Genomic DNA, 27,704 nt, shown 5'->3' with positions numbered 1-27,704 from the left:
CTGGCGGTGTGTGTGAGCTGGTGCTTGGCTGGCGGTGTAAGTAGTGACTTGCTGTTGGTCACTACAACACACTGCTAGCCAAATGCCAGTCTACAGATTCTGTTAGCTGGTGTGTTTGCTGTGTCAGGCCTGTGGACGTATGAAAGTGATGGGCCCTTGAATGGCACCGTCTGTTGATGGAAGTGTTGTAATGTGCTGAGCCCATGGCTGGCGGTGTGAATTGTCTTGTGCATGTCACACATGAAAAGTGTGTGAATGGACTGTAAAGCGGTTGGTACCTTGTTGTGACTTTGCAGCTCATGAACTGTGTGTTATTGGTTCCATTTGTTTGGCCTTTCAGTTATTAACAGTGCATTTAATTTTGTGAAATCTCTTGTTAATAAAATTTGATCTATTGAACCATTCATCACCCTTGTACCAACTCCAACCAGTATGTGTGGTAAAATGAAAAAATCACGCTCCGCTGTAAATAGCTGTCAAAGCACACCCATGACATGCTAGGTGTCTCGGGTGGGACCCCAATGATGAAGCATGCCACCAACTAGGTTGGTAGGTGAGGGGCTTTATAATAAAACCTAAGGGTGCTTCTTCTCACAATTTGAGTGTTTCGAACATCACAGAAGTAAGAGTCTTGGTAGCGTTCGCTTCTTCTCTAGGAAAAAGTTACCAACTCTAGATAAGTTTGAAAACTAGACACCCAGCGTAGTACAGGGTGGTGTGCCTCTTGTGGATCCTAAAAAATCTTTAGCCACAATGCCATATAAACTTCAAAATGTGATTAAAATACCACATTTTACTTGCATTTTTGTGCCATAAACTACCCACACACTCATTCAGACTACACACCCACTCAGAGACCTGTTCTCACATGCCCACACCCATTAACACATTCACACACTCACTCACAGACCCACAAAACTACAACCACACACCCTCACACACCCATAGAGCCACTCACATACCCATTCTCACACTCAAACACCCAGTTACACACCCACCCAAAGATCCACAAAACCACCACCACACCCACTGACGGGCTCACACAGCCACTCACACACCCACTGACACACACATTTACACACTCACCCACCCACTCACAAACACACTTACAGATTAACACATCAGCTTACACACCCACACAAGCACCCACACACCCACTCTTACACTTATACAGACAGTCACAAACCCATTCACAGTGTTATACATGTAGACATATGACAGCAGTCATTCATACATTGACATGCTAACATATAACATATAGATTTCCTTTCTTTAAACCAAAATAGGCAGTTCTGAAAAAAAGATATTTTTTTGAGTTTTTGGAAATAGTTTTTTTATTTTTTTATTTTTACAATGAACCATAAATAAAAATATAGAGTACAAAACTTGTGCAAACAGTGTTCTCAAAAAACAAAATGTAACATTGGTGGTTGATGACAGCCTGCACAAAAGCTGACATGGACTTTTCTCCCACATTAACTATTTTATTTCACACTGTACAATAAGATGTGATTTAAAGCATATGGGCAACCACTCAATGAATATTGGCATTTACTGCAGCAGATATTGGGTCTCTGGGATCAAGTTGAGTGCATCTCTCTGTACCTCTGGTCATGCCAATTGTAGGGGTGGATGGTACAGAGATGCTTCAACATGCTGCTTGTCTCATAAGAGCATTTATTGATGTTCCTCTTGAAAGTTTTTTTATACAAATCTTGCATTTGACAACTTTTGCTACCACTTTTTTCTCTCCATATGGTATAGAGAAAAACTGCCATGTGATGGATTCTTCCTTTGGGGCCTGTTTGTCTTCCTCAGCTTACTACTGCTCCTCATCCTGCTTTCTTTCTTTTCCTGAAGCCTTTTTAAATTATGGTTAAGAAACAAATGCCAGGAAAAAAGAAATAGTTTCAGCTGAACTACAGAGGTGTCAAGAATCAGGAGACATACCCAAAGAAGAAGATACTGGATGGAAATTCCTGTAAAGATGTTGACAGGTGTTCTATCCAATCAAATGAATTTGTAGCGGTGTCACATACAATTTGTGGATCCATTGCAGTGGCATCTCAACGTCCACGAGACTCCAAAAATATGTCTCAAAACAACCTTGTGAGCTAGAATTATTTGTTGGAATATACATTTTTATGTTCTTTTACTAAATAGGTTACCTCAAACATCAACTTAATAGTATCCATGTATGTTTTCAATTTTGTTAAAAATCCCACCAGATCTGCATTCCTCCATGGAGCCAGGAACAGGAAATATGCATGGGCTGGGTTCGCAGCAGATCCTCAAATCCAAAAAATATTATAATAAAACAACACAACTTTTTGTTTTTATAAGAATAAAAGTTATGTATTTAATATTTTTGTATAAGTTTTTTTTTACCTAAAACAAGTGTAGATTAAAATCATTAAAAAAAAACTAAGGCTAAATTAAAATTATTGCTGGGTGTATTTAAAAATTGTTTTTTTTCTGTGAAAAAAAATATCCTTCGAAATTTAATGAAAAAAACAAAGGTTGAAGTAATGCTACGATCAGTGATAAAAAGATGTATTTTCCTTTGTAAAAAAAAAAAAAAAAAAGTAGAAATTTACTGAAATAAACAAAGGTTAAAGTCACATCAGAGTTAGGTGTGATAAAAAGATGCATTTTTTCTTTGTAAAGAAAATCACTTAAAAAAGGAAATGTTACAGTGACATTATAGTTGGGTTCAAAATTTACACACAGAAAACAAAAGAAATTCTGCAGTTTTAGTTACTTGAGATAACTGTAAATTATGCCTTGCAATGCACTGTTTATGACCTCACATATTACATATACATAACTCATGACATGGCCAGTGACATCACTGATGACATGTTAAATGACATCACTGATGACATCATCCAGCGAGTGTGAATGTTTTGCAAAAATCTGAGACACAGAAATATATATATATATATATATACTGAGCTACTGCATAAGTTAAATCACCATTGTTTCTGTACTACTGTGTGTTAGTATTTTTAAGATATAAAATCCTAACTATAATCCCATTTTTAAAGCAGGTGTACTATTATGAGTGAACTAGCATCAACACTGACACATGTCCCCTTCCAATATATATGTATGATAGCTGTTCATTGAGACTCCACTCCACAGTGATGGCTGAGTATAGTTATGCTTTAAGAAACACTCATTTGTGATGAATCTTGCACTGGTTTGCATCACTTATGTGATTTCTAATTGGTGGCATAGCTTTTTCCCTTGTGGAAAGCCAGAACGTCGGCTTTGTAAATATCACACTGCTGTTAGAAAGGTTGAAGACCTAGAGACTCATGAATGCTTGTTTAAGATCAAGTCAAACATATCCCGTAGATGGCTTCTATATTTTGATCTCATACATCGTTTTGTCAATGGACACTTCAACTCACCAGGAAAAATAAGATGTGAATTGTTTGCTTTACTACCTAGTAGTCAATGGATCAAATAAAGTGAAATCTCTGTGAATGTCTCTTCTTATTACTGAAAGTATCTATTGGCAGTGAATTGTCCTTTATCTTTCATCTGAGCAGGGATGATCAATAAGGCAGTGATTATTTTTCTCTGGCTTTAAGCTAGTGTGAGAAAACAGGTCGGATTGCAGAGGCCCCCTAAATGTTTGCCCCCATTTTTCACTTTTTTGCTGGTGTTTTCCTGACTCTAATGGTGCCCTGGGCACTGCTAACCAGTCCCAGGGCTGTGCTCTGTGTAAAATGAGTATGGAAATTAGGCTAATTATAATTGGCTAAGTCAAATTCCCTATAAGTCCCTAGTATATGGCAGCGTATGCTGGTTTAGGGACCCCAGCATAGGTAGTGCACCCATAGGTGCACTGCTGAGGTGCCCAATGTCATTGTAAAGGCAGGCCTGCCTTGCTAGCTGCTTTTAAACTAAAGTTATATGCAAATTCCACTTTGGAATTAAAAGTACTTCCAAAGTCTTAAACTACTTAAATTTATACATATGTCACACCTAAGGTGTGCCCTATGGGCCCCAAAGGTTGGGTGCCATGAACATATAAGCAGGGACCTTATAAAAATAGTTTTATAAGCCCTGGCGAGGTAAAAGAGGCAAATTTGTTTTCCCTCACAGTAGTGAATGACCTCAATAGGCTAAAATGAGGAGAATTTATTTTAAATAACAAAGTCCCTTTAAGTGCCAGATACCTTGAGTTTGGTATCACATTAATTGTTATGATAAATCCCACAACTTGCAATTGTTGTATTTAATATAACTAGTTCAGGGAAAGAGTTCTAAAACTCTACCTGAAAGTTGCCAACTTCAGCTCTATAGGGCCCTTCTCTGATTGACCAGCCTCTGGCAGCCTGGCCAGGCTGCCTTGATGAGGTGTGAAGTGACCTGGGCTGAACAGAAAGGATGTGCCTGGGGGAGGAGGTCTGCCTCAGCAGATGGTGAAGCAGGATGGGGGGAGAGCAACCAACTGATATTCAAAGACAGGGAAGGACATTTGGAGCAGGTCACCACCTCCCTCAAATCCTGCAAAAAGGGACACTTAGGTGCCCTCTTGCTTAGACTAGGAGAGGACAGGAGAGGAGTGTGTTTAGGATTTGTAGCCACACCAGATGGTGGGCTCAGCCAGATCTAATCTCCAAAAATCACTTTCACCCATGTTGGATTTGTGAGGAATGGTGCTCCCTGAGATTGATTTTTGCCACACTTCCCAGGAAGTGGTCATCAAAGGAAAAAGGAGCCTGCCTGTGATTGGAAAACCCAGGCCCCCTTCCTTTCCACCTAAGGAACAAGACAAAGAAGAAGAAGGACTGCCCTGCTGGACCCCTGAACTGGACCTGGACACTGCACTCTGAAGGACTGCACAAGCTGCACACTTGGGCTTCACCACTAAAATTACTTTGCTTGTGTTCTACTGCTTCAAGAAGAGTCTCCCTGTTTGCTACAGGTCCAAAGGAGCTGCTCAGAGTCCCCTGCATCAAGTCCTGCAAGCAGAGCCCAGCTAACCAGCGCCCAGAGGCCATTTTAGGATTCTGACTTCGTCCATTCTGGGAATTGTAGTCCCAACTCCCAAGGAGTAACTCGGAGCTCCTGGAACCTTGGTTCAAGTTGTGGACACTTCAAGGACCCAGAAAGGAACTCTGGAAGAAGATGCTGAAGTTTGGAGATGTTTGGAACAACTCTATAAGTTGAAGAGATGCGCTATAGGAGTTGTAGTCCCAGGCCCCAAGAGGCAAACCAGAGCCTCTGAACCCTTGGCTGGTGCTGTGGACCACTTTCCTGAATCAAGAAACACTTCTGAAAGTAAGTGTGACAGTGTTACCTCGTGTAAGGCCTGAACTCTGGACTTTGTCCCTTTCCAGTGTGACCTATCTTTTTTTTTATCCCTTTGAGCGCTGGTTGTTTCTGTACAATAGAAAACATAAATTATTTAGAAATTCATATCTCTTGTTCCCCTTATGATTTTAGTCATTTTGGTGTCATTTTAAAGATAAAAATATTATATGTTTTTATAATTTGGTGTTAGATTTCTATTTCGTATTTGTGTTTTACTTTTTACTGTTTTGTGATTTTTAAATGCGTTCCACATTTGTCTCCGAAGTTATGCCTTGTTGCCATTGAGGGTGTACCTAACACAAGATGAGATTAGGGCTGTCCTGCTCAGAGCATTTTGCTACAGTGAAAAGTGGTTCAGCAAGGCTTTCGGTACCACACCTTGTGGAGCCCTGTCCTGGCTACAGCTTCAGGACTTGCTGCACTGGTGTATTTTGGGAGTAAAATATGTGACTAAGTGCAAATGTAAATCTTTAAACCAGGGCAAGGCAGATATAGCAGCAATCAACATTAGCAGCTACTGAATGAATCTTTATCCCACCCTGTGCTTTGGACACCAAATGCAACAGCTTCAGCTGTAACTGAATGATGTATCTGTCACCAGCTTCCACCTTGGACCTTGCTCATTGAAAGACTTTAAATTTCAATGTTTTTGACTATGTCCCAAGGTAAACATTTTATACCAGGCTGCCTGAAATGCATGGTGTATTGAACTTCTGCACTATCAAAATGTGCCTGAAATCTAGGCCTCGAAGAAATATAAATTACTCCAGCATAATTAACATATTTTTGGGGCTTTAACATTGCAGTTTTTCTATCTGAAATTCCTGAAATTTTTCTTTTGTATCGTTTAATATTCCATTTGCAGTAAACATTTCCTGGAAAGGTAAAACTTTTGTGCAAATGTAAGGGAAACACAGAAAATGAACAGCTGTTGTTTGTGGTGGTTTTGGCTAAAATATAGCACAAATGTATGCATTTGCATTTCTCATAACAGTGTGTAATTTCATGTACTTTTGACAACATTTTGTGTAATTAGGTGAAAGAAAATAAGATACATTTCACACATCCCATACTAAAGGCAAACCTATGTCCTGCTCAGTAGTTCAGTGTTGCAGTACATATTCTCGGTGTTCCCTTCTTTAACATAGCACATTTCACATTTATTGATCCTCTTATAGAAATGTGATGATTTTGGTAAATTTTACTCATTAAATATTTATTGTGCTGTGTCCATTACATTAAAATTGTTTGTATTGTTTCAGCTTAAAATGCGTTTTTCTCAGAAACTGACTGGTTCTTATGCTGTAGCTACTACACTTTCCAAGGGTAGAACGGGGTACATTATGAACAGTTTTGTAGCCAAACCATATTGTGTTTACTAAGTTTTAGAGTGACTGTCAGTTTAATAACCCAAAAAAGGCCACTATGCCTTGTAGGCAAAAGGTCGCAGCTGCCCTAGCCACAGAGGAGAAAATGGCATCCTGAGCTCTCGAGGAGAAAAAGACAGCAGTTGTCCTTGAGGATTTTTAAACTGGAATCTGAGGAGAAGGAGTAGCTGCAGCCCTACCAGAAAGAAACAGCAACCACTCTGGTACTGAAGGAGGGTTGAATGGCATGGAAGGAGCAGAAAGCCATAATGGATCATGAGAGGAGCCCTTGCAAAATGAGGTTAGGCCCAGGAAGTAGCAGAATCCAATAAGAATTGTTGTGCAACAATGGAGTACTCATCAGTGGCTATTAACAGCGTAGAATCTATATGGGCATAGTACCTAGCTATATAGTTGGGGATAATATCAACTACTGTGTATAAGAATGGCTTGCAAATGCATTTGGTAGTTACATAAGAAAAGGGCTCTGAAATAGGGTGTACCTAACTTTTGTAGGGATTAATGGTATTCAGAACTTGGAGAAGCCAGGCCAAGATGATTATTTATACATGAAGAGTCTTCACTAGAACGTTTGGTCACACACCTAACATTTTGAGGGACACCCTTAAGGAGTCTCAAAAATTCAAGGAAGATGTGGGAGAATACTCATTGAAAACAATAAACATTTGGGTATTGGCAGTAAGGTTAATGTGAGAAAATGGACTATTGGTTCAGGGCGGTGGGGCTAACAACAGGCACAATCCTTGTCAGGGTAAACCAGAAAAGTCACTAAATTAACCTGTGCTTAGCTTCTGCTAGTTTGGCACAAAAGCAGTCAGGCTTGACTTAGAGGCATGCAGCATTTAAGAAGTAATGTAGTGAAGGCACAACAAAACAAAAATCCCACACTAATTTAGAAGAATAAAGAAAAATGTAATAAATTGTGTGACAACAAAATTTTAAAAATCCAGTTGGTATAACCAGAGATCTTCAGTTTTCAAAGATTTAGGTAAGTATGTGTATTAAAAGCACATAGCACCACTCGCAGTTTTCTTGACCTGGTTTGGGCACACTGTAATGTAGTGAAGGCCAGATACAGGGGCAAGGTTAGTCCTGCTGAAAAAATTACTGTCTAAATGTTTAGCAGAAAGAGTCTAGTTCACAGTGGAGGAGGCCGCAAGGAGCAGGGAGAGTGTCACGAATGGCCATTGTTGTAGCATGAAGAGAAGGCCAGGCCTTGCGGACCATCATTGCTAGTGCCTCGCATTAGTGGTCACTGCAGGGTGTTGATTGTATAAGGGAAGTGCACATTTCACATAGCCATTTGTTGCTGACCGTCACTGTAGTGTGAAGAGTAGGGTTCATTGGAGCATTGCTTTGGTGGTCATTGAAGGCGGAAAGATCTTTGCGCAAACAAGCGTGTTTCTGGTCACAGAGAGCACAAAAGTTCAGGATTTCTCTTTTCCTTCCAAGAGGAGCTCAACTGATGCCTCCAGGGGCCCAGGACCTGGGGAAGCACCTCTGGGGGATCAGGAACTCACTCCAATATCAGGGCTTAGGCATATGCAGTGCAGCAGGTTAACTTAGCAGTTGCAGGGAGGCCTCAGGAGCTTGTTGAGTCCCTATAGCTCAGAGCCGTAGTCCACATATCTAGCAATTAGAGTTTCTCAGGTGTACTCGGATGAAGAGAACAGGTCCAATCTTCCTTCACAAATAGCAGGGAAGGTCTTAGGCAACATGGTAGTCCTCTGACAGTAGGGGAGTCCTTCTTCTACAGTATCGATAGTTCATAAGTGTACTGAAGAGTTGATCTGATGATCTAATATTTGTACTCGGTGCCAGCTTTGAAGTGAGAGAAACGTCTACAATTCCACTGCCTTCCCCCATCTAGTTCTAGAATTTCCTTCTTCCCAGCCCTGGTCCCAGGATGTCTGGCGTCACAAAAGGCTAGTGTGAATTTATACACAGGTGGGCTGATGCAACTTCATTGAAATACAAGTGGAGCAGTGCAGAGCACAACCCTTCTCATCCTGTCAGGATGACTCATCCTACCAACACATAGCCTCCCTTTTTCTGGGAGGAATACATAAAGGCCAATTGCCAACTACACCTGGTCATGTGGCCCAGGAAACAAGCTGCAGGCACCAAATGGTTAGGACAAGAAAATATAATCTTTCTAAAAGTGGCATTTTCAGGATTGTGACAGGAGCAACAGTTGTGTGTCAGGCTGGCTCATGAATCATAATTGAAATTGCTAGAATCAATAGTTCACTTAATTGGAGAGCCTGTCAGTCCATGTGATGCATACTATACACCTCTGAGATAATATAATGTGCATCAATGTATGTTTTATTGTTTGTAGTCACAGCCCTGTTATGTCTTGCCAGCGGGCCTCGAGATAAGACTGTGTGTGGGCAAGTGCAAAAACGTAATAAGAACATATACACAGACTACTCGACCTATTTACACTGACACATCACAAGAAGCATGCTATATTTGAGTTAACTTATGTGTGAATCTCTTGACAGGAATGTGGTCACACATTTATTTCTTGTTGCTGGGTTACACAGCACAATGAAACTTTGCACTATTCAATAAGAATAGGGTTCTAGTGAGGGTAGGGGTTTACAGGTAATTCCTTTTTCTTAGTGGTACAAATTGAAGATGTATCATGGTTGTCACTTAAAAATAAAATAAAATCTTTACTATAAAGATTTTACAGGGCTGTATCCTAATGTTTGACAAATATCTCAAGTTTAGACGCAATGTCTAGGGCACCCTGTCTTAACTAAGAATCATTAACATTTTATTAAAATTATGTGAATGGTAATATTCAGCAAAGGTTTTCACAGACCTATCAAGTTTTCCAAATGCGTGCGTGAATGAAAAATCCAGTGCAGATTTTCTCTTGCCATACTGATACATTTAGTATTGAGTTTATAATGGGATAAACAAGACTACAATGCAAGGAAAGAAAGCAGTCATTGACTAAGTCAGCATGTCTGGCATGGGCTGCCAGTCTTTTGTCTTGGCAATGCTTCCTTCGTTAAATTTTATGTTTGAGGAGTTGCCGGGCCCTTACCAATATAACAAATAAAATAAAAGGCAAAATACTTTTTGGACTCAAAAGGCAATCTTAAGTGTCCTGGCACTCAAGGGAGCTACTTGTGTGGATTTGCTCATTGTAAAAGGGCAGAATGCTATAACTCACAGTGAAGTTAGCCATGGCGGAGAATATTCTCCACAGAAGAAAAATGTGAATGACACGACAGACCAAGGGACAAAGAAACCTGACTCGAAGTGCTAATAAGTAAATACACAAATTTTTTTTTTAAGAAAATTGAAAATGTTTTGGTTAATGCTAGACCTAAAAATCGACGAGATGAGAAGCTCGATGATGACCCTTGAAACCTGAAATCTCATCTAATATTTCTTGTGGGCCTGCGAGTCAAATTTGTCATTAGGATAGTCCCTGAAAAGAAACCTTTATTTTCTTGATTTTTGCAAGTACTGCATTTTAACCACAGTAGTAGCTGCCCCTAGAGGGTGCCATGGCGCCAAACCACTGCCTCCCTCTGCCACTACTGCTCAGCATGTTACTGTTATTACATGAAAACAAACAATCTCACAGATCATTTGTTTGTATGTCAAATCTGTAATATTACCTTGCCAACAGAAAAGGACTCAACTAGCTGTGTTATGCAGGTGTCAGACCGGGGCAGTTACAGCTCGGCCTCACACATACACAGTACATACCTGACATGCTGCACTAGCATCATGCAATGCAGCATGTCAAATAATGGAGCTTAACGGCTTGTCAACATACATGTTGTAGGAAAGTACCATCTTGCCTGGCATGTTACCCCCATTTTTCACTGTATATATGTTGTTTTAGTTGTATGTGTCACTGGGACCCTGGTAACCCAGGGCCCCAGTGCTCATAAGTGTGCCTGTATGTGTTACCTGTGTAGTGACTAACTGTCTCACTGAGGCTCTGCTAATCAGAACCTCAGTGGTTATGCTCTCTCATTTCTTTCCAAATTGTCACTGACAGGCTAGTGACCATTTTTACCAATTTACATTGGCTTACTGGAACACCCTTATAATCCCCTAGTATATGGTACTGAGGTACCCAGGGTATTGGGGTTCCAGGAGATCCCTATGGGCTGCAGCATTTCTTTTGCCACCCATAGGGAGCTCTGACAATTCTTACACAGGCCTGCCACTGCAGCCTGAGTGAAATAACGTCCACGTTATTTCACAGCCATTTTACACTGCACTTAAGTAACTTATAAGTCACCTATATGTCTAACCTTTACCTGGTAAAGGTTAGGTGCAAAGTTACTTAGTGTGAGGGCACCCTGGCACTAGCCAAGGTGCCCCCACATTGTTCATAGCCAATTCACTGAACTTTGTGAGTGCGGGGACACCATTACACGCGTGCACTACATATAGGTCACTACCTATATGTAGCTTCACCATGGTAACTCCGAATATGGCCATGTAACATGTCTATGATCATGGAATTGCCCCCTCTATGCCATCCTGGCATTGTTGGTACAATTCCATGATCCCAGTGGTCTGTAGCACAGACCCTGGTACTGCCAGACTGCCCTTCCTGGGGTTTCTCTGCAGCTGCTGCTGCTGCCAACCCCTCAGACAGGCATCTGCCCTCCTGGGGTCCAGCCAGGCCTGGCCCAGGATGGCAGAACAAAGAACTTCCTCTGAGAGAGGGTGTGACACCCTCTCCCTTTGGAAAATGGTGTGAAGGCAGGGGAGGAGTAGCCTCCCCCAGCCTCTGGAAATGCTTTGTTGGGCACAGAGGTGCCCAATTCTGCATAAGCCAGTCTACACCGGTTCAGGGACCCCTTAGCCCCTGCTCTGGCGCGAAACTGGACAAAGGAAAGGGGAGTGACCACTCCCCTGACCTGCACCTCCCCTGGGAGGTGTCCAGAGCTCCTCCAGTGTGCTCCAGACCTCTGCCATCTTGGAAACAGAGGTGCTGCTGGCACACTGGACTGCTCTGAGTGGCCAGTGCCACCAGGTGACGTCAGAGACTCCTTGTGATAGGCTCCTTCAGGTGTTAGTAGCCTTTCCTCTCTCCTAGGTAGCCAAACCCTCTTTTCTGGCTATTTAGGGTCTCTGTCTCTGGGGAAACTTTAGATAACGAATGCATGAGCTCAGCCGAGTTCCTCTGCATCTCCCTCTTCACCTTCTGATAAGGAATCGACCGCTGACCGCGCTGGAAGCCTGCAAACCTGCAACATAGTAGCAAAGACGACTACTGCAACTCTGTAACGCTGATCCTGCCGCCTTCTCGACTGTTTTCCTGCTTGTGCATGCTGTGGGGGTAGTCTGCCTCCTCTCTGCACCAGAAGCTCCGAAGAAATCTCCCGTGGGTCGACGGAATCTTCCCCCTGCAACCGCAGGCACCAAAAAGCTGCATCTCCGGTCCCTTGGGTCTCCTCTCAGCACGACGAGCGAGGTCCCTCGAATCCAGCGACACCGTCCAAGTGACCCCCACAGTCCAGTGACTCTTCAGCCCAAGTTTGGTGGAGGTAAGTCCTTGCCTCACCTCGCTGGGCTGCATTGCTGGGAACCGCGACTTTGCAAGCTTCTCCGGCCCCTGTGCACTTCCGGCGGAAATCCTGTGTGCACAGCCAAGCCTGGGTCCACGGCACTCTAACCTGCATTGCACGACTTTCTAAGTTGGTCTCCGGCGACGTGGGACTCCTTTGTGCAACTTCGGCGAGCACCGTTTCACGCATCCTCGTAGTGCCTGTTTCTGGCACTTCTCCGGGTGCTACCTGCTTCAGTGAGGGCTCTTTGTCTTGCTCGACGTCCCCTCTCTCTGCAGGTCCAATTTGCGACCTCCTGGTCTCTCCTGGGCCCCAGCAGCGTCCAAAAATGCTAAACGCACGATTTGCGTGTAGCAAGGCTTGTTGGCGTCCATCCGGCGGGAAAATACTTCTGCACGACTCTCCAAGGCGTGGGGGATCCATCCTCCAAAGGGGAAGTCTCTAGCCCTTGTCGTTCCTGCAGTATTCACAGTTCTTCAGCCTAGTAAGAGCTTCTTTGCACCAACCGCTGGCATTTCTTGGGCATCTGCCCACCTCCGAGCTGCTTGTGACTTTTGGACTTGGTCCCCTTGTTCCACAGGTACCCTCAGTCAGGAATCCATCGTTGTTGCATTGCTGATTTGTGTTTTCCTTGCATTTTCCCTCTAACACGACTATTTTGTCCTTAGGGGAACTTTGGTGCACTTTGCACTCACTTTTCAGGGTCTTGGGGAGGGTTATTTTGCTAACTCTCACTATTTTCTAATAGTCCCAGCGACCCTCTACAAGGTCACATAGGTTTGGGGTCCATTCGTGGTTCGCATTCCACTTCTGGAGTATATGGTTTGTGTTGCCCCTATCCCTATGTTTCCCCATTGCATCCTATTGTAACTATACATTGTTTGCACTGTTTTCTAAGACTATACTGCATATTTTTGCTATTGTGTATATATATCTTGTGTATATTTCCTATCCTCTCACTGAGGGTACACTCTAAGATACTTTGGCATATTGTCATAAAAATAAAGTACCTTTATTTTTAGTATAACTGTGTATTGTGTTTTCTTATGATATTGTGCATATGACACTAAGTGGTACTGTAGTAGCTTCACACGTCTCCTAGTTCAGCCTGAGCTGCTTTGCTAAGCTACCATTATCTATCAGCCTAAGCTGCTAGACACCCTATACACTAATAAGGGATAACTGGGCCTGGTGCAAGGTGCAAGTACCCCTTGGTACTCACTACAAGCCAGTCCAGCCTCCTACACATGTCTTCTTGCCCTATCAGAAGCTGGAATAGAAAAAAGGTCTAGCACTGTACCTTAAACCCTATTCCTGCTTCTGACTGGGTAGTAGCTTGTGAGGCTGACTCTAGTACACTGCAGACAGATTGGGGAGTGAGAAGTTGTGGGCCTGCCCCATGTAAGTATTTGTGTTTATAATTTTGCGTATGTGTCTGTGTGCATGTTTACCACTGTGTGTGTATGCCTGCTTGTATGCCTGAGCATGTTTAAATGTATGTGTGTGTGTGTGTGAGATCTGAAAGCCTGGGACCGGTGATTGGCAAGGATAGTGTTTTTGGCCTTATAGGGGGCCCACCGCTTTCATAATCTACCAGCCTGGAGCACAGCACTATTTGCAATGTGGTTTCATTACCAAATATAGTCAAAGACTTAAATATGAATTTGATTTTGACCGCATGTTTCACACTTGCATTGAAAATGACTGTAGAGTGTGGCTTGTTAGGATAGCTCACCATTTTCTTCCTATTGTACAGGCAGCTTCTTGATAGCTAGAATCTTAGCTAGGCTGCGTGCGATCATAAATCTTCCAAATGCCCAGCATGTGACAAGTGTTGTCTTGCTTTCTCTCTTTTATTGTTAATGCCACTTAAAGACATGTATTGGCAGATCAATTTACGTTAATGTTGCCAAAGTTAGAAACCAATGCTCAGTATGTCTGCACTATTTTACTCAGCATCTGCTCAACACATTACGGAATAGGCTATTCATCTCATGCTATTTTCCTTCACAGTCTGAAGGGAAAGTACTTATATGAATGCCAGGGTCGTGTAGTTTCTAACTTATTATGTACAGTATTACGCTAAAGCCAACTTTAGCTAAAGACACTTGTGACAGCTCTAACCCTGCATACAGTGTTATTAACTAAGCAGATTTATTTGTCATTGAAGATTTGCACATCAGTGCCCAGGATATTTTGAATTCGTACAGGAGCAAGGTTTACTTTAGAGAAATGACTGCAAAACACATGAGTATGCCTGTATGAAAATGCCTGTGTAAATGTATTTCATTACGCGAAAACTGGAACAAATGTATTTGTTTTCTCGAATTTCACAGCTTGCAAAGTATAGAATGGAGAAAAATAATTTTCAGTGGCTCAGGTTCTTACTAAATGTTTCTTCTTGTGCGTGTTTCGTCAGCTATTCAAAACGTGCTGTAAATTCGCATTTTAATAAATTAATGCCCTGTGCAAAATGTAATTGCAAAATGTAATGTTCGTGATTTGGAATATCGGTAAGTGTGTGGAAACCTAACGAACATGGAAAGAAAGATTGAGCGGGGATAATAAGGGTAGACCTAGGGGTGAGGGGAAAAGGCTGATTTCTATAGGTATAACCTTAGAAATTAATATATTGAATGCTTTCTCTCTTTGGTTGTTCATACCTGAACAGTAGAGAAAATTGTATGTTTGACTTGTAATTGTAAAACTTGTAAATAGTTTTTCATAACGTTCTACAGACGTCCCTCAATAAAATGAAGTCTCAAACCAATAAATTAAGTTTGAGAAGTACTCATCCACTAACAGTTTCTTGCTAGTGTTACTGGGTTAATGTACTTAGGAATTAGGTATTTTTAAACTCCCTCCTCCCATCTTTAACATACTAAAGGTTGTTTGAGAATGAAGTACCGCCAGTGAACTGTCTGAAGAAAGCAACACTGAAGCCATAGGACCAGAAGAGGATATTGTACCCAAAATATGCATCGCAGTGTTATATACAAAGAAAATAACCTATTTTACTAATCAGGACCGCCTAATGTTTACAGTGTATAGCCACTTTCTAGTCATATAATGTGATAACCCCAAGATAAACCTCGTGTTTGGAAGCCTAGAACATATTACCGCAAGTCAAGATATTTCCCTCAAATCCGTTGGACTGATCGGTCTTAAAATTACTGCCCACCTTATTTGCACTTACAGATTCATATCCTTTGATTTGTTATTAGTTGCCCTGGAATCAGTTCGTTGACAAATTGTATAGTGATTGATAGGCAAACGAAGGCGTACTTTGGTTGCCAAACGTTCACTAACTTCCTTTTAGTTTATACTTCACCCCCTTCCCACTTTACGTTTGTGTCATGGGATGTTTGATGCATTTTTAACCAAAATTTGCAACAGAATACAAAAATAATCTTAGTTTATATGGAATAATTTAATATTTCTGAGCCCAACTGAATAAGCTACTTTGCTAAACCGCTTATTTGATAATGTTTACAAGAACAAGTACATCTTCTTTAGGTAACTTTGCAAATTCTGTGCTCTTTAAAACATAATCTGTGGAATGGAATGGAGCTTGTAAAGAACAATAGGCAACCCTGGCGGACCTGCAGGTGTCTGTCATCTGGACTGATGAAAGCAACCTTCTTTTGGTAACAATTGAGGCCAGTAGTTGAGCAACCTCGTAGAATAAGTAGTTGGTAATGTAATACAATGTTTAATTTAATTGTTTCAGCTGCTTATGTGTTCTTCTCCACAGGAACAAAACACTGTGGGTCTGAGTTACTAAGGGTTTAAAAGAATCAAGAAACATCATAGAATGCCGCAAACAGCAGCATCAAATTCACTTGTGCATAAAAATGAATTTTGTGCTAGAAGATAACCCTTATACTCTTCGCATCATTCAACTCTTAATGTATGGAAATGCGAAGGGGCCTATCATGGACAGGCCAGCACAAAACATCTAATTTTGGTGCAAAACGAGGCTTAATAAAATAGACTCATCTACCTTTGCCCAAAATCCTAATGCCAAAGCAATGCAGGCACAAGCAACGGGTCAAACTGTACATCTCCTGATACACCTACACGAAACGTGGTTTACCCTAAACCACAATTTTTGCATCTTTCCTATGAGATGGTATCGGTTGGGAGGAAATTGTAATGAAGGATGTATGTCCAGTACAAATCCTACTATATGTGGTGCAGTCTCCTTTGCACCACAGTGCAGGGGTTTGCATGATGGAAAAAGCCAGAATTAGCATGGGCACTGTTACAGACATCATGGGCAGATGACTCTTACTAAATCTGGTGCCACTCTATTTTCTGTCCTTCACGCAGCACAGTGCTACAGTGTTTCAGATAGTGCTCCCCAATGTCAACAACAGTAAATCTGGGCCTGTGTTTCTAGTATGTGTAATATATTAGTTGGACCTTTTCACACAGTGGGTGCACTTAGCTCTGTTTCACAAATTCGTTTTCATGTGTTTGTAAAGAGCTATTCAGATGTATAAAATTATTTTCATATGAAGTGTTTATTTCCAGAATTTTCAAATAATTAGTAACATGTAAACACAAATCTACTTACATGGAATGCAGGTGAGGATTCTTTGCAAATGCCCGTGGCTGTATACTTCTAAGTCCTGAGTTTTTGATGGTTCTAAAAAATAGACATATATGTCAGTATCATTCATGACCATCTTATCACCTAGATATAGTACAGGTAACGAATCTGAAAAAAATCTTTATACTCATAAACATAGGGTTAATATTACAATTGCTATTATTTGTGCTTCAATTCAGAGGGACTCATGGGTTGCCTGGGGTTTAGAGACGGAGAAGAACTAGTTACTGATTCCAGTCGACATTCCCAAAACCTCACAGTTTTAAATGCAAGAATGAGGACTAACAATGTAGATCACTGATTGCCTGGTCCATGATGTCACTATCTTAAAATGTCCAGAATAATGTGTGGGAAGGCAGGAGCTAGTGTGGAGTGACAATATGGAATCCTAGAATTGGCAGAGTGTTCCTGTCGTCTAGAACATTCCACCACCACTTAAAAGCCCCTGCACAAGGGAGAGACTCTTGAAAAGACACTGATGCCATTGCAAGGATGGACTCAATGACTTTAACTCTAATTGACCCTCAGGACCAGGACTGGTCTTTCTAGTGCAAGTAGCACTGGCCCCTCATATCCTCTGAGGTACAGCTGGTGGAATGGACCTGCTGGGGGACCCTGTATTATTCGTCTGGGATGTCCATGGACCTGCCCTTGACACTCCTTAAACACAGATGCCCTTCAAGTAGCCAGGAGGTTATAGGACCTGGGGAGAGTGGCAGGGAGGGTGTTCAGCTTGATGACTGCGGCGAGGCTGTGGAAGACTCTCCTAAAAGCAGGAGAGAGCTTCAGGAACCCAGGCAGAGGGCAGGTCTGACATGGGAGCAGAAAAACGAGGCTTGCTGGCATAAATCAGAATTAGAGACCAGGAGACGTGAGGAAAATGTCATAATGGCTACTCTACCAGGGACACAGTTAGCTCCAAATCAAGTAAATCATCCACTCCGGGGTGGGAAACATGCAATACAAAGCCAGTTCCCCTGTTGTGACCTCGCAGAGAAATAAGCACGTGATGATTCAATATAAACTCCAAGCAAACTATCAGAGAACACCAAAAGGTTGGTGCACCTTCACATAGTCAATATGAATGGGGTGAGTAAATGCGTGTCACCCCCTCTCGCAGACAACTTATGTCCCAGGGACAAATCACCAGTCGCCTGATACAAGTTAGAGTTTTGTGGGACCCCATTGGCCCCAAGACAGAAGAGACTGAGAAGACAAGCGTGTTACGTCCCACCTGCTTGTTTCTCGAAGGAGCTAGCTGCATCCTTGAGCTATTTCTGCTTGTGTTCCACACACATGGGAATAGAACAACACCACATCCTGTGCCAGGTTACTGAAAACGTTATGTTGTGGCAGGAAGCCAGCGGGGCCACTGGGGCCTTTGGTTTCTCCTGAGTCCCCCAACTAAAAGGTAGCCTGAAAAGCCCTTGCAGGGATCTTACATGTGCATGTTTGCTCTTTAGAGCCCCAGGGAGTGGAGAAGCCCCACCATTTAGAAAATATTTATTAGTCTGCACTGAATGCAGCAGCCTACACAGGAATGATTTCTAAATAACGTGTCCCCAGTCTCCTAGGGGTTTGAATCTTTCACCCTGGGAAAGATTCCCATTGTTTTCAAAACATTACAACAGCTTGTTCTTTTGCACATAGTCTTGGTGTTCAGGGACCCTTGTTGATTGGTTGGCTTTAAAGGATAATTGTAAAAGTAGAAGTAACATGTTTAGACAAATGCTTTTCAACATAGTAACAAGTGAGATTGACAATGCAAAGTTTAATCTTAGTATGAATAATATTGATACCATTCCCAATTTATTTCAATGATGTTGCAAAGCTGGATTGTATCATGCTCTCTGCTTTTACTAATGTGGTGAAACTCTGGCAAAGTCGGGAGGCTTGCCTTATTGATATGGACACCCCCTTATATTCTGATATTGTATCAAGTATAGTTGGGGGATATCAGTTCAGGGCTTGTTATTCTGAAAGTATCACCAAAGGTATGTCCATCTAGATGATTGTATCCATTTGCTATAAAAAAAAAAAAAAAAATATCAAATCCGTATTTCACTACCTATCTCTCCCATAGATTAACACTGGGATTACATTGAAGCAGCCTTTAAATATTATGTTCAGTTGGATAAAAATAGAACTTTGGAGTTTGGTGTCATTGGAGTCACAATTTAAAATCACAGCTTATGGTGAAGTTGGATTTCAAATTGTAAGTCTGAAAATGCCACTTTTAGGGAGTTGGTTTAGTCTTACTTTAACAGTCTGTGCCTCTTCCTGTCTCTGAATTCACATCTGGGTTGGTGACAGCTGGGCTTTGTGCATTTCCACAAGACAGTCACACACAACGGGAGCTTAAGTGTGACTTAATGGGCCTTAATAGACCATTAACTCACTTGATGGGGGTAGAGCGTATCACTGCCTCACTTATACCTGAACAGGGCTGTGCCTCTCCCCACACAAAGGGCTGTATAACCCCTTGTAGTGTGTCTGGAGCCAGGGAAGAAAGGGCGTGGATCTTGTGATCTTTAAAGTCCTCTTTTGAAGTCTCCACCACTTTAAAGGCAGATTTGGGTAGAAGTACTAGACCCAAAGCCCATTCAAATAAGAACTCTACTGGAATCAATGACACTCTGCCAGGAAGGAGGACTGCTGTCCTGCCAGGAGGGACTGCCACTTTGCAACTCCATTGCTGTGTTGACCTACTGCTTGCTGTGTTCCTTGCAGTAGTAGGGACTTCTGCTTTGCTACTTGCTTTGCTGTGTTGACCTGCTGCCTGCTGCTTCTTACCTGAAGTGAGAAGGACTGTATCTGTTCTCTACATCCTTGAACCCAAGCTTCTCCAAGGGCTGGTTGGCTTGCCCCCTGTTCTCTGCAGTTTCAGAGACACCAAAGACTGCCTACAACTCTCCTCTTGCTGCTGGACCCAGCCATCTGTAAGTCCTATCCTTGCCTGAGGTGCCCCTTGAGTCCTGGCTCTCAGAAGTGAGATATGCAGCTGATTTTTGCAAGTAACTATGCATCGTGCCCTCAACCTTGATGATTTGCTCAATCAAAGGTTCAGTGGGCCCTCTGTGGATTCTGTAGCTGGCCTACCCTCCATCATGCATGGCCTGAACTTTGGGTTTGCACCGGTCCCTCGCAACCTCAAGTAACCCTTTGACCCCTATTGACTTCTAAACACTGTTTTCTCATTTAGGACCAGATTTAAGAAAAGAAGTGCTAAGATGCATGCAACTCCATTTTACTTACGGCCCCTTGAGCCCCCCTACTGCCACCATTTGTGCGCCGTATTTAAGATACCGTGCACCATGATGCAGGATATGGGGTAGTAGTGGCAGCATTCACTGCTGGGACATCAGCATAGGGTTCCCAGCAATCTTGGCACTGCTTTCATGCTAAACCTAGCATGAAAAGAGCATCAGGAATAAGCGGAGCAGCTTGGACTGCCACTCAGAAACAACCCTGGGACCTCCTCAGTTTCTCCGGCCCGGCTGTGTATTTGGCTGGCCTGAGACAACCGGCCAAACACATATGTGCACCTAGGTGCACTCCATTCCTCATTCTGACTCCCACCTTCTGTGGCCCAGCCAAAAAACGACGATTTTAGTGCATTTATTATAGTCAAATAGTGTTTAATTGTGGTCACATATTAATATTGACTGAGGAAAATCACGATAGTTTTAAAAAAAATACTTTATTGGCAATATGGCTGCTAAAAGAAAGCACAATATGCACAGGGAATCCGTTTTTCGAACCAAAAACCACCAACAACATAAAAAGCATTAAAATGGTAGCCTCACAGAAAGCCATTTTGTGCCTTTAGAAATCACATTTTCACATCTGAAATACCATCTTGGAGAAAAATGGAATTGCAAATTCACTATACTGGGTGATGTAAACTATTCAATTACGTTTAACCTGCTCCAGTTGTACTGTACGGGGCATGGTTAGGGCAAAAACAACCCTCAAGATGTTAAGATAGGGGAGCCACTATTCTTCAAGATTGTCTTTAACAGTGTCTTTTTCATTAACTGACTGTTATAGAAATGTGGCCTGGCGCTACTCTGGAGAGGGATTAACCTAATCTACAAAGGCACATTCATATTGTAGTACTTACAACTTCTGTAGTCCAGTGTACAATTCCATTTCGACTGCGTTCAGTGTGTGCAACCCCTTCCGATGCTCAATGTATCTGAAAAACAGAGGTAAAACATGCATTTTAATTGAATGTATTCACAGAAAATATTGTACCCATTTGCATATACAAAACACTGATTTAACTTTCTTTGTACATTCATTGATTACAAACCCTTAAGTGTAACGCATTAAAGGACAATAGTGCACAGCCAACTATTACTCAGGACAATGGGCCTGATTACAACTTTGGAGGAAGGTGTTAATCCATCCCAAAGTGACGGATATACCACCAGCCGTATTACGAGTCCATTATATCCTATGGAACTCGTAATACGGCTGGTGGTATATCCGTCACATTTGGGATGGATTAACACCTCCTCCAAAGTTGTAATCAGGCCCAATGTCTGTCTGCCTAGGTTTCTATACCACTAGTTCTCATGCTCTGCAGACTTATAACCAGCTGACACTTTCAGAGATGAATTTTGCGCCTTAAGAGTCCAATTTGTACAACACTGTTGCTTTTAAAGTCGAACTTCTGAAAATGTCATACTTCATGTTATAGTCTTGAGAGCATCCAAAGCGCACTGCTCGAATTTTTACTTTCGGGACTTCTGAGTAGCAACCTTTGCACACTAAAAGCTGTAAAGCATATCTTTAAATGTCGTTAGGGGCCTCGCCTCTTAGGTAATCTATTGGAAGTGGCTATTAGTTAAAAAATATCTATCCGAGGAGACAGTAAACATCTTCCACTAATTTGATTAGACCGTAATTTGTTTAGAGTACAATATAGGTCGATCTACCGAGATACTCCTGTTTTTTTCTGGTTTCCCTAGTGGGACAGGCACATTGGACTGTCTCATCATTTTAGGCAGATTCTTCATTCTAATCTTTGTGCTCTGTTCATAAGTTTCATTGAAATAAATAAATAATTTAGATGCTAAGAGAAAGTGGATTAATGAATGAGGTGGACGGTAGTCCAGCAAAAGTAATAATTCCACTGTTCTTGTTAGGTCCAGTAGAGGCTTCATTAATTTACACCTGAGCTCAGTCTCTGATAGCCATGGCACAGACTTGAAAGGCTTAATTTGAGAAGGTGTGTAAAGCATTTAGAATTACCAAAACAGAAAAAAAAAAAAACACAACACAATACAAATCCTACTACCATTTATAAAAATAAGAGTATTGTAACTGAACCAAATAACAAAAATCCAGTAAAGGGAACCAGACACATGAATTTTATAATTTTTTAAATAAAAACAGCTCCAAAAAGCACAAAGTGTCAACCTCCGGTATCTGGTCAAGCTACATTGACTCAAAGTCAAATGTTAAGGCTGACACAATGGATCGCCTGTCAGATACAGGGACCAAGTTTGTCCTGGAAAGAAGTTTCTTTTCTGATATATAGACTTCTATGGAGAAAAGGTGGCTGTCAGCAAGTCAGAGGTGAGGCAAGCCGAAAGCTGAATCTAAAGTGGGGCTTGACAACAATGAGTTACTGAAGAGTGGGCTACCAGTGCGGGAAACCTCCAAGTGGGGAAAGTACGTGTCCAGGAGGGCCTCAAATTTGATCCGATGCTGCTTGGCGTCACTCTCGAGGAAGTCCTCTATGTTCAGACTTCGAAACGTTTCTAGAAATTGGAGCTTCTTCAGCAGGTCAAGATGGTAAGTTGAAGCTGACCAGTGATTCTACGTCGGCGACTGCAGCTTTGATGGTGATCCTGGTGTTTGCCAGTTCTCCAGGTAAAAATTTATCAAAAATCTTCTAAGTTCCACTTCATGCAGTTTGGGGACAAGGGGAGTACACTGCAACACCAGCCAAGGGCACGGGACATGGGGAGTACCACTTGAGTGTTAGGAGTGTGATTTTTCTAATATGTTTATTAATGATTTTTATACAAAAATGTGTAATGAATTAACATGCAAAACGAGTGACTTTTGAAAACGTTCGCTTTTCTGTTCTTAGTTGAGCGAAATTCTTACTAGAAGCTATGGTTATTTTTCATGATTCAAAAGCTTATTTGAAAGTGTCTTTGAAGTTTGTGTAGATGTGTTCACAGCCACCCATAGTGGGTTGCTGCGTTAAGCAATGATTGGTTAAAACATGACCTTGTAAAACTTAAGTTGAAATGTTCTATTGTTTGAGAATGCTACAAATATCTGGACTTTCCTCGAGCATGGAAGTGAATTGAAACAGTAAAAGTTTCTTCCTGAGACAAGATATTTGAGAGGCAGTGAAACAATGGAGCTACAGACGAGACGGAAGAGGAAATGTTATTCTTGAAGAAAATGTTATAGTCAGCATAGATTTGTTGTGTTTTAGGTCATCAATTTAGTTGTTGATTGGCTGAAATGAAACCACCCCATGGAGTGACCAATTGTAAGCTTATTAGGATTTAGTATAACAACTTGGGTAGAATTCTCTAGGAGTTAGTATGATTATTACTATTTCAGAGTTTGGAGAGCAGACTTGAGCAGAAGAAGTTCGTATTGGCTGAGTGGGTTAGCTGTTGTTAGGCCTTAACTGATGGTGTCCCCTGACTGAAGCAAGCTACTTGCTGTTTCTACTTTTACTATTGGTAATGTATGTCACTGTAATGTAATATATGTCTCTTTTGCTTTCTAGGTACCAGCTGCAACTTATGACTTAATTGCTGCATATTAATAATATATTTTTATCATTAATTGAGATAAAGAGTTTTTTTCAAAATTTGTGTTACTAAATTCTTTTCACATGAAGCCCAACATGTCGATGTTAATTTGCTGGGAAGTAATTCGAAATGCTCATGACATATTTTGAAATCATTTGATGCTGAACTAATGTATACTTTGCCATTGTTACCGGTCTTTGTATTGTTAATAAATGCGATTCTTTTGGAGATAATTTGTTTATTTGTCTTGATCAAATTGAGATATATAAGATGCTTTAACCAACCGCTATTGATCTTATATGCTTATCATTTGTGTTTGAGAGTTATTTTCGTGACATTAGCATTGTTAATATAGGGAAATAATCTATGAATTCTTCTTAATAAACTGGTGTGGTTATTGATTGGAGTTTAATATTATTGATTGTTATTAACCTTTCGTTCATTGATGACATCCCCTCAAACCTATGTTGCTTCGATCCATCGTCCTCTAGCGCATAATCCACTATTCGCTGTAGATAATAGCTAGGATTCCGTGGTGCGTTAGCAGGAATTACTCCAAAAGCAGACACCAGCAGGTTCTATGGAAGGTATAGTACAAACTGGTCAGCTGAGCTCCTTCAGGAATTTGGAATTCTTGCAGTCTTTGTGTACCTATAGCTTGACAGGCGGTCAGCCAACAGACCACTGGAATACACAACTTTGTCCTGGGTACGAGTGGGAGCATGGATCTCCTGACAGGTTTGAAAGCTGAATTAATTACTAGTGAAATTTGCATTTGTTAAGGGTTAAGGATTACGTGAATTAGGCTAACATAGGAACGAGTGTGCTTTGAAAAATGTGCCCACTTGAGTGGCCGCCATTCCGTGCATGGCAATTAATAAAGAATTCGTACTCAAGGTTTAAATAATATGTACATGTAGAATAAAATGTATTAGTGGATCATAATAACATATTAATGTTATGTATTTGTCTAGAATATTTAAGCATTGATTAACTATAGAAATTTTGGGCCTAATCGACCAAGACTCATGTTAAGTTGCATGACACAAATAAATTTTTGTAAACATTTGTTTGTAAATGTTTTGTTTTGTGAAAGCAGAGAATTAATGATGCCCCTTGACACAGAGCTGAGCCTCCTTACTCTTTGCTACACTATAGTCAAAGTTTACGCTAGTGTAGCAATGCGCCACAAAAGCGTAAAGTTTTTGACACTATTGTGCTAACGACCATGGTGCAATTATGGTGTCATTAGGTGCTGGTAGGAGGGGCGCATTTGAGTGTCAATGGCATATCCCAAACTGAATTTGGCATTCAGTAAGGTAAATAAAGCAAAACAGGTTTTCCCTGCCAGGACATGTAAAACCTAAACCCACATATCCTACTTTTTAAATACAATGTACCTTGCACTCTGAGCTTTAACAGCTTACCTTAAGGATGGCTACTAAGTATCAAAAAGTAGGATTGTGCCCAGCAAAAGGTTTCTTTAGCCAGGTCGATACAGTTGCTTGAAACTGCATTGAAGGCTGCAGTGGAAATCTGTGATATGTTTTAAAAGGCTATTTTAGAGCGTGGCACACTGAGTGCTGCAACCCATTAGTAGCATTTGATTAAGAGGCCCTGGGTAAATGTAGTACAATTTACGAGGGATTTATCAGTAAAATAAATGTGCAAATTTGATGTAGGCCAATGTTACCTTGTTTGAGGGAGAGAATGCAAGCACTCTAACATTGGTTATTTGAGAAAAAATGCAAAAAGCCTTAATGCCAAAAAAACACATTCTGCAAAAAACACAGAGTGAAAGCAAATGTTTTGGGGAAGGCCAATCCAGAATGTCAAGTCTAACTGTGATCATGCTAAAAAGACACATTTTCTTATATATCCTTTATTACTTGTTCCACAAATTGTTCCCTTCATTCCTGGGGTTGTTACACATGTGAAAGAAGGTAGGCATAAAACCCATATCAAAATTGAAGCATATCTCCTCTGCAAGAGTCCATCTCAGGTGAGCATCCCCAATGCCCAGCACATGAAGCCAGATGTGCAAGCAAGGAAATTGTCAACACTTACATTTCCTTGATGCTAGAAGCCTTCTTTATGTAATGAAGCATGGATCAGAAACACTATCCTGGTCAAAGATTTTTACTTTAAGACTTTAGTCCTTTAAGTCCCAAAAAGCACAGGAGGGAGTACACTTCTAAAGTCCCCCAGAACATCAAGGGAGGCACTTAGAAACTCACAGGGAAGCATGCAGAGGCCAACAGGAAGGTTCAGTTGCCACAGTTAAGTTGGACAGTTGTAGGAAAAAGTATCTTGTAACTTGTTGTGTCCCTGCAGTTTTAAGAGGAGGTGAGCCTTATGGTCCTTAGAGTCCTCTAATTTGACCTGGGTGTAAGAAGGAGAGCAGTTCCAGTCTTCTAGGGTTTTCTCAGGTTTCAGACAACAGGTTCAGTACTCACTTTGTCTTCCACAGGTCTGGGGGTTTTCTGCAGTGGGTGCCTTGAGGTGCCACATTTATGCCTGACAAAAAGATTTGGATGGGAATGTCTCCTGGAGATGTTCTAACCAATGGGGTAACGTTCCCAGTGTTATCCTGTGCTTTTTCGAGATGGCCAATGTATTCAGTTCCTCTAAACATTCAAGCTGGGATTGTGTATGGAATGTGTACTTTTGTATCCCTAGTGCCCACCCACATCTTGCACTAACACACTAAAATCCAATTTTATGCCGTCCTGTACTCCTCAATAACCTCCACTGCCTTTATACAAAACAACCAACTCTGCTACAGTGAAGACAGCATTGAGGGGCTAGTCACTGTAAAGACATGTGAGACATACAACTTATGTATGCCCTAACTATAAATATCACATGCTGTGCCTTTATGAACATTAATGTCTAAAATATTAGTATTTAAAAGGAATGTTTTAGGCCTGTCAACAGGGTTTATTTTATTTTCACATATCGAATTAGCAGTTTAAAAATTGTTCTGCCAGGTTTCCATCATAGGCCTGGTGTTGGGTTTGTTGTGTCACTGCAGTGGGTGGCACAAAGTGTGCTGCAGCGCACGGGTGACATTTCGCTTACAGGCCCAGGATTATGTTTGTGCCAAATACCATAGGCATGAATGTAAGTCAAATGTGCCAATCGGGTGTTCACTAATTTAATCATGTTTAAAAGGGGAGAACAATTAATTTACTCTTAGTTAGCAGGGTAAAAGGTTCAGCGTTCTATGGCCCACAAAAACAGTAAAGGCAAAAATGTGTTGGTATACCAAGCACAAGATGACCATTAACAGCAATGGTCTTGCTAAAGTAAGAGGAGGAACATTCAAAATGAGGCAGATCATGAAGGACAGTGAGGTAGGACGAAAGGTGAGACAGTGAGACACACAAGAAAGGTAAGAATCCGATCAGAAGAAGAATGAACATGAGGGGAGCCTGAAAGTGTGAGCGATGTTAAGCATAAAAATGGGAGAAATGTTAGACAATACTGTCTAACAAAGCAAGGCACAAATGGGAGTGCTCCATGACTTATGTAAATATGGCTTCAGTCACATCTCTTCTGTCCTTGCAGGGTCTTGCACTTCCCATTAACTGAGACAGCCAAACTGATGCGGTCACTGCAACGCCAAATACTCTCTACTCTTAGTAGGCTTCCCACTTCTATACTGGCATGTCAACACTCAACTACCCATACAGTGGCAGCAGTTGTCACTAGATTCTTGAGCATTTTCCATTTTATTTATGCAAGCTTGGTAAAGCATGGCTTGACTAAACTCAATGCACAACCCTGGCACACACTGAAGAGCTTCGCATTTGGTAAACAGGATTAAACAGCATTTAAGCCTTCTTCCAATTCATTATTCAAAATTGATCCGTAAATAAATGTAGTGTGTTTGCTTACTTTTAGGTGGCTTATATACATAAACGTCAATTCACCAAAAGGCCAGGGGTAGCCGAAGTGACATCACACTTGACCTTTACGTTACCTCACACAAGCATGCACATGCATACACGATCACACA

At 41.4% G+C, this 27,704-nt stretch overlaps 1 protein-coding gene across 8 annotated transcripts in view; it reads right to left on the bottom strand.

Moving 5' to 3' along the window:
* NTRK3 (neurotrophic receptor tyrosine kinase 3) overlaps positions 1–27,704 on the bottom strand; it is a 1,498,428-nt gene that overhangs the window by 1,089,862 nt on the left and 380,862 nt on the right. For all 8 annotated transcript variants that reach the window (XM_069222726.1, XM_069222728.1, XM_069222731.1 and 5 more), the window contains exons 3-4: positions 21,016–21,090; positions 16,857–16,928 (exon numbers count right to left, since the gene is read on the bottom strand). In XM_069222726.1, the coding sequence (XP_069078827.1) occupies positions 16,857–16,928; positions 21,016–21,090 (147 nt within the window). The remainder of the gene's footprint in view (positions 1–16,856; positions 16,929–21,015; positions 21,091–27,704) is intronic.

This window comes from Pleurodeles waltl, chromosome 3_1 (assembly GCF_031143425.1).
Source record: "Pleurodeles waltl isolate 20211129_DDA chromosome 3_1, aPleWal1.hap1.20221129, whole genome shotgun sequence".
NCBI classification, from domain to species: Eukaryota; Metazoa; Chordata; class Amphibia; order Caudata; family Salamandridae; genus Pleurodeles; species Pleurodeles waltl.
Note: the sequence above shows the minus strand (reverse complement) of the source record. Positions and strands in the feature narration are given on the sequence as shown.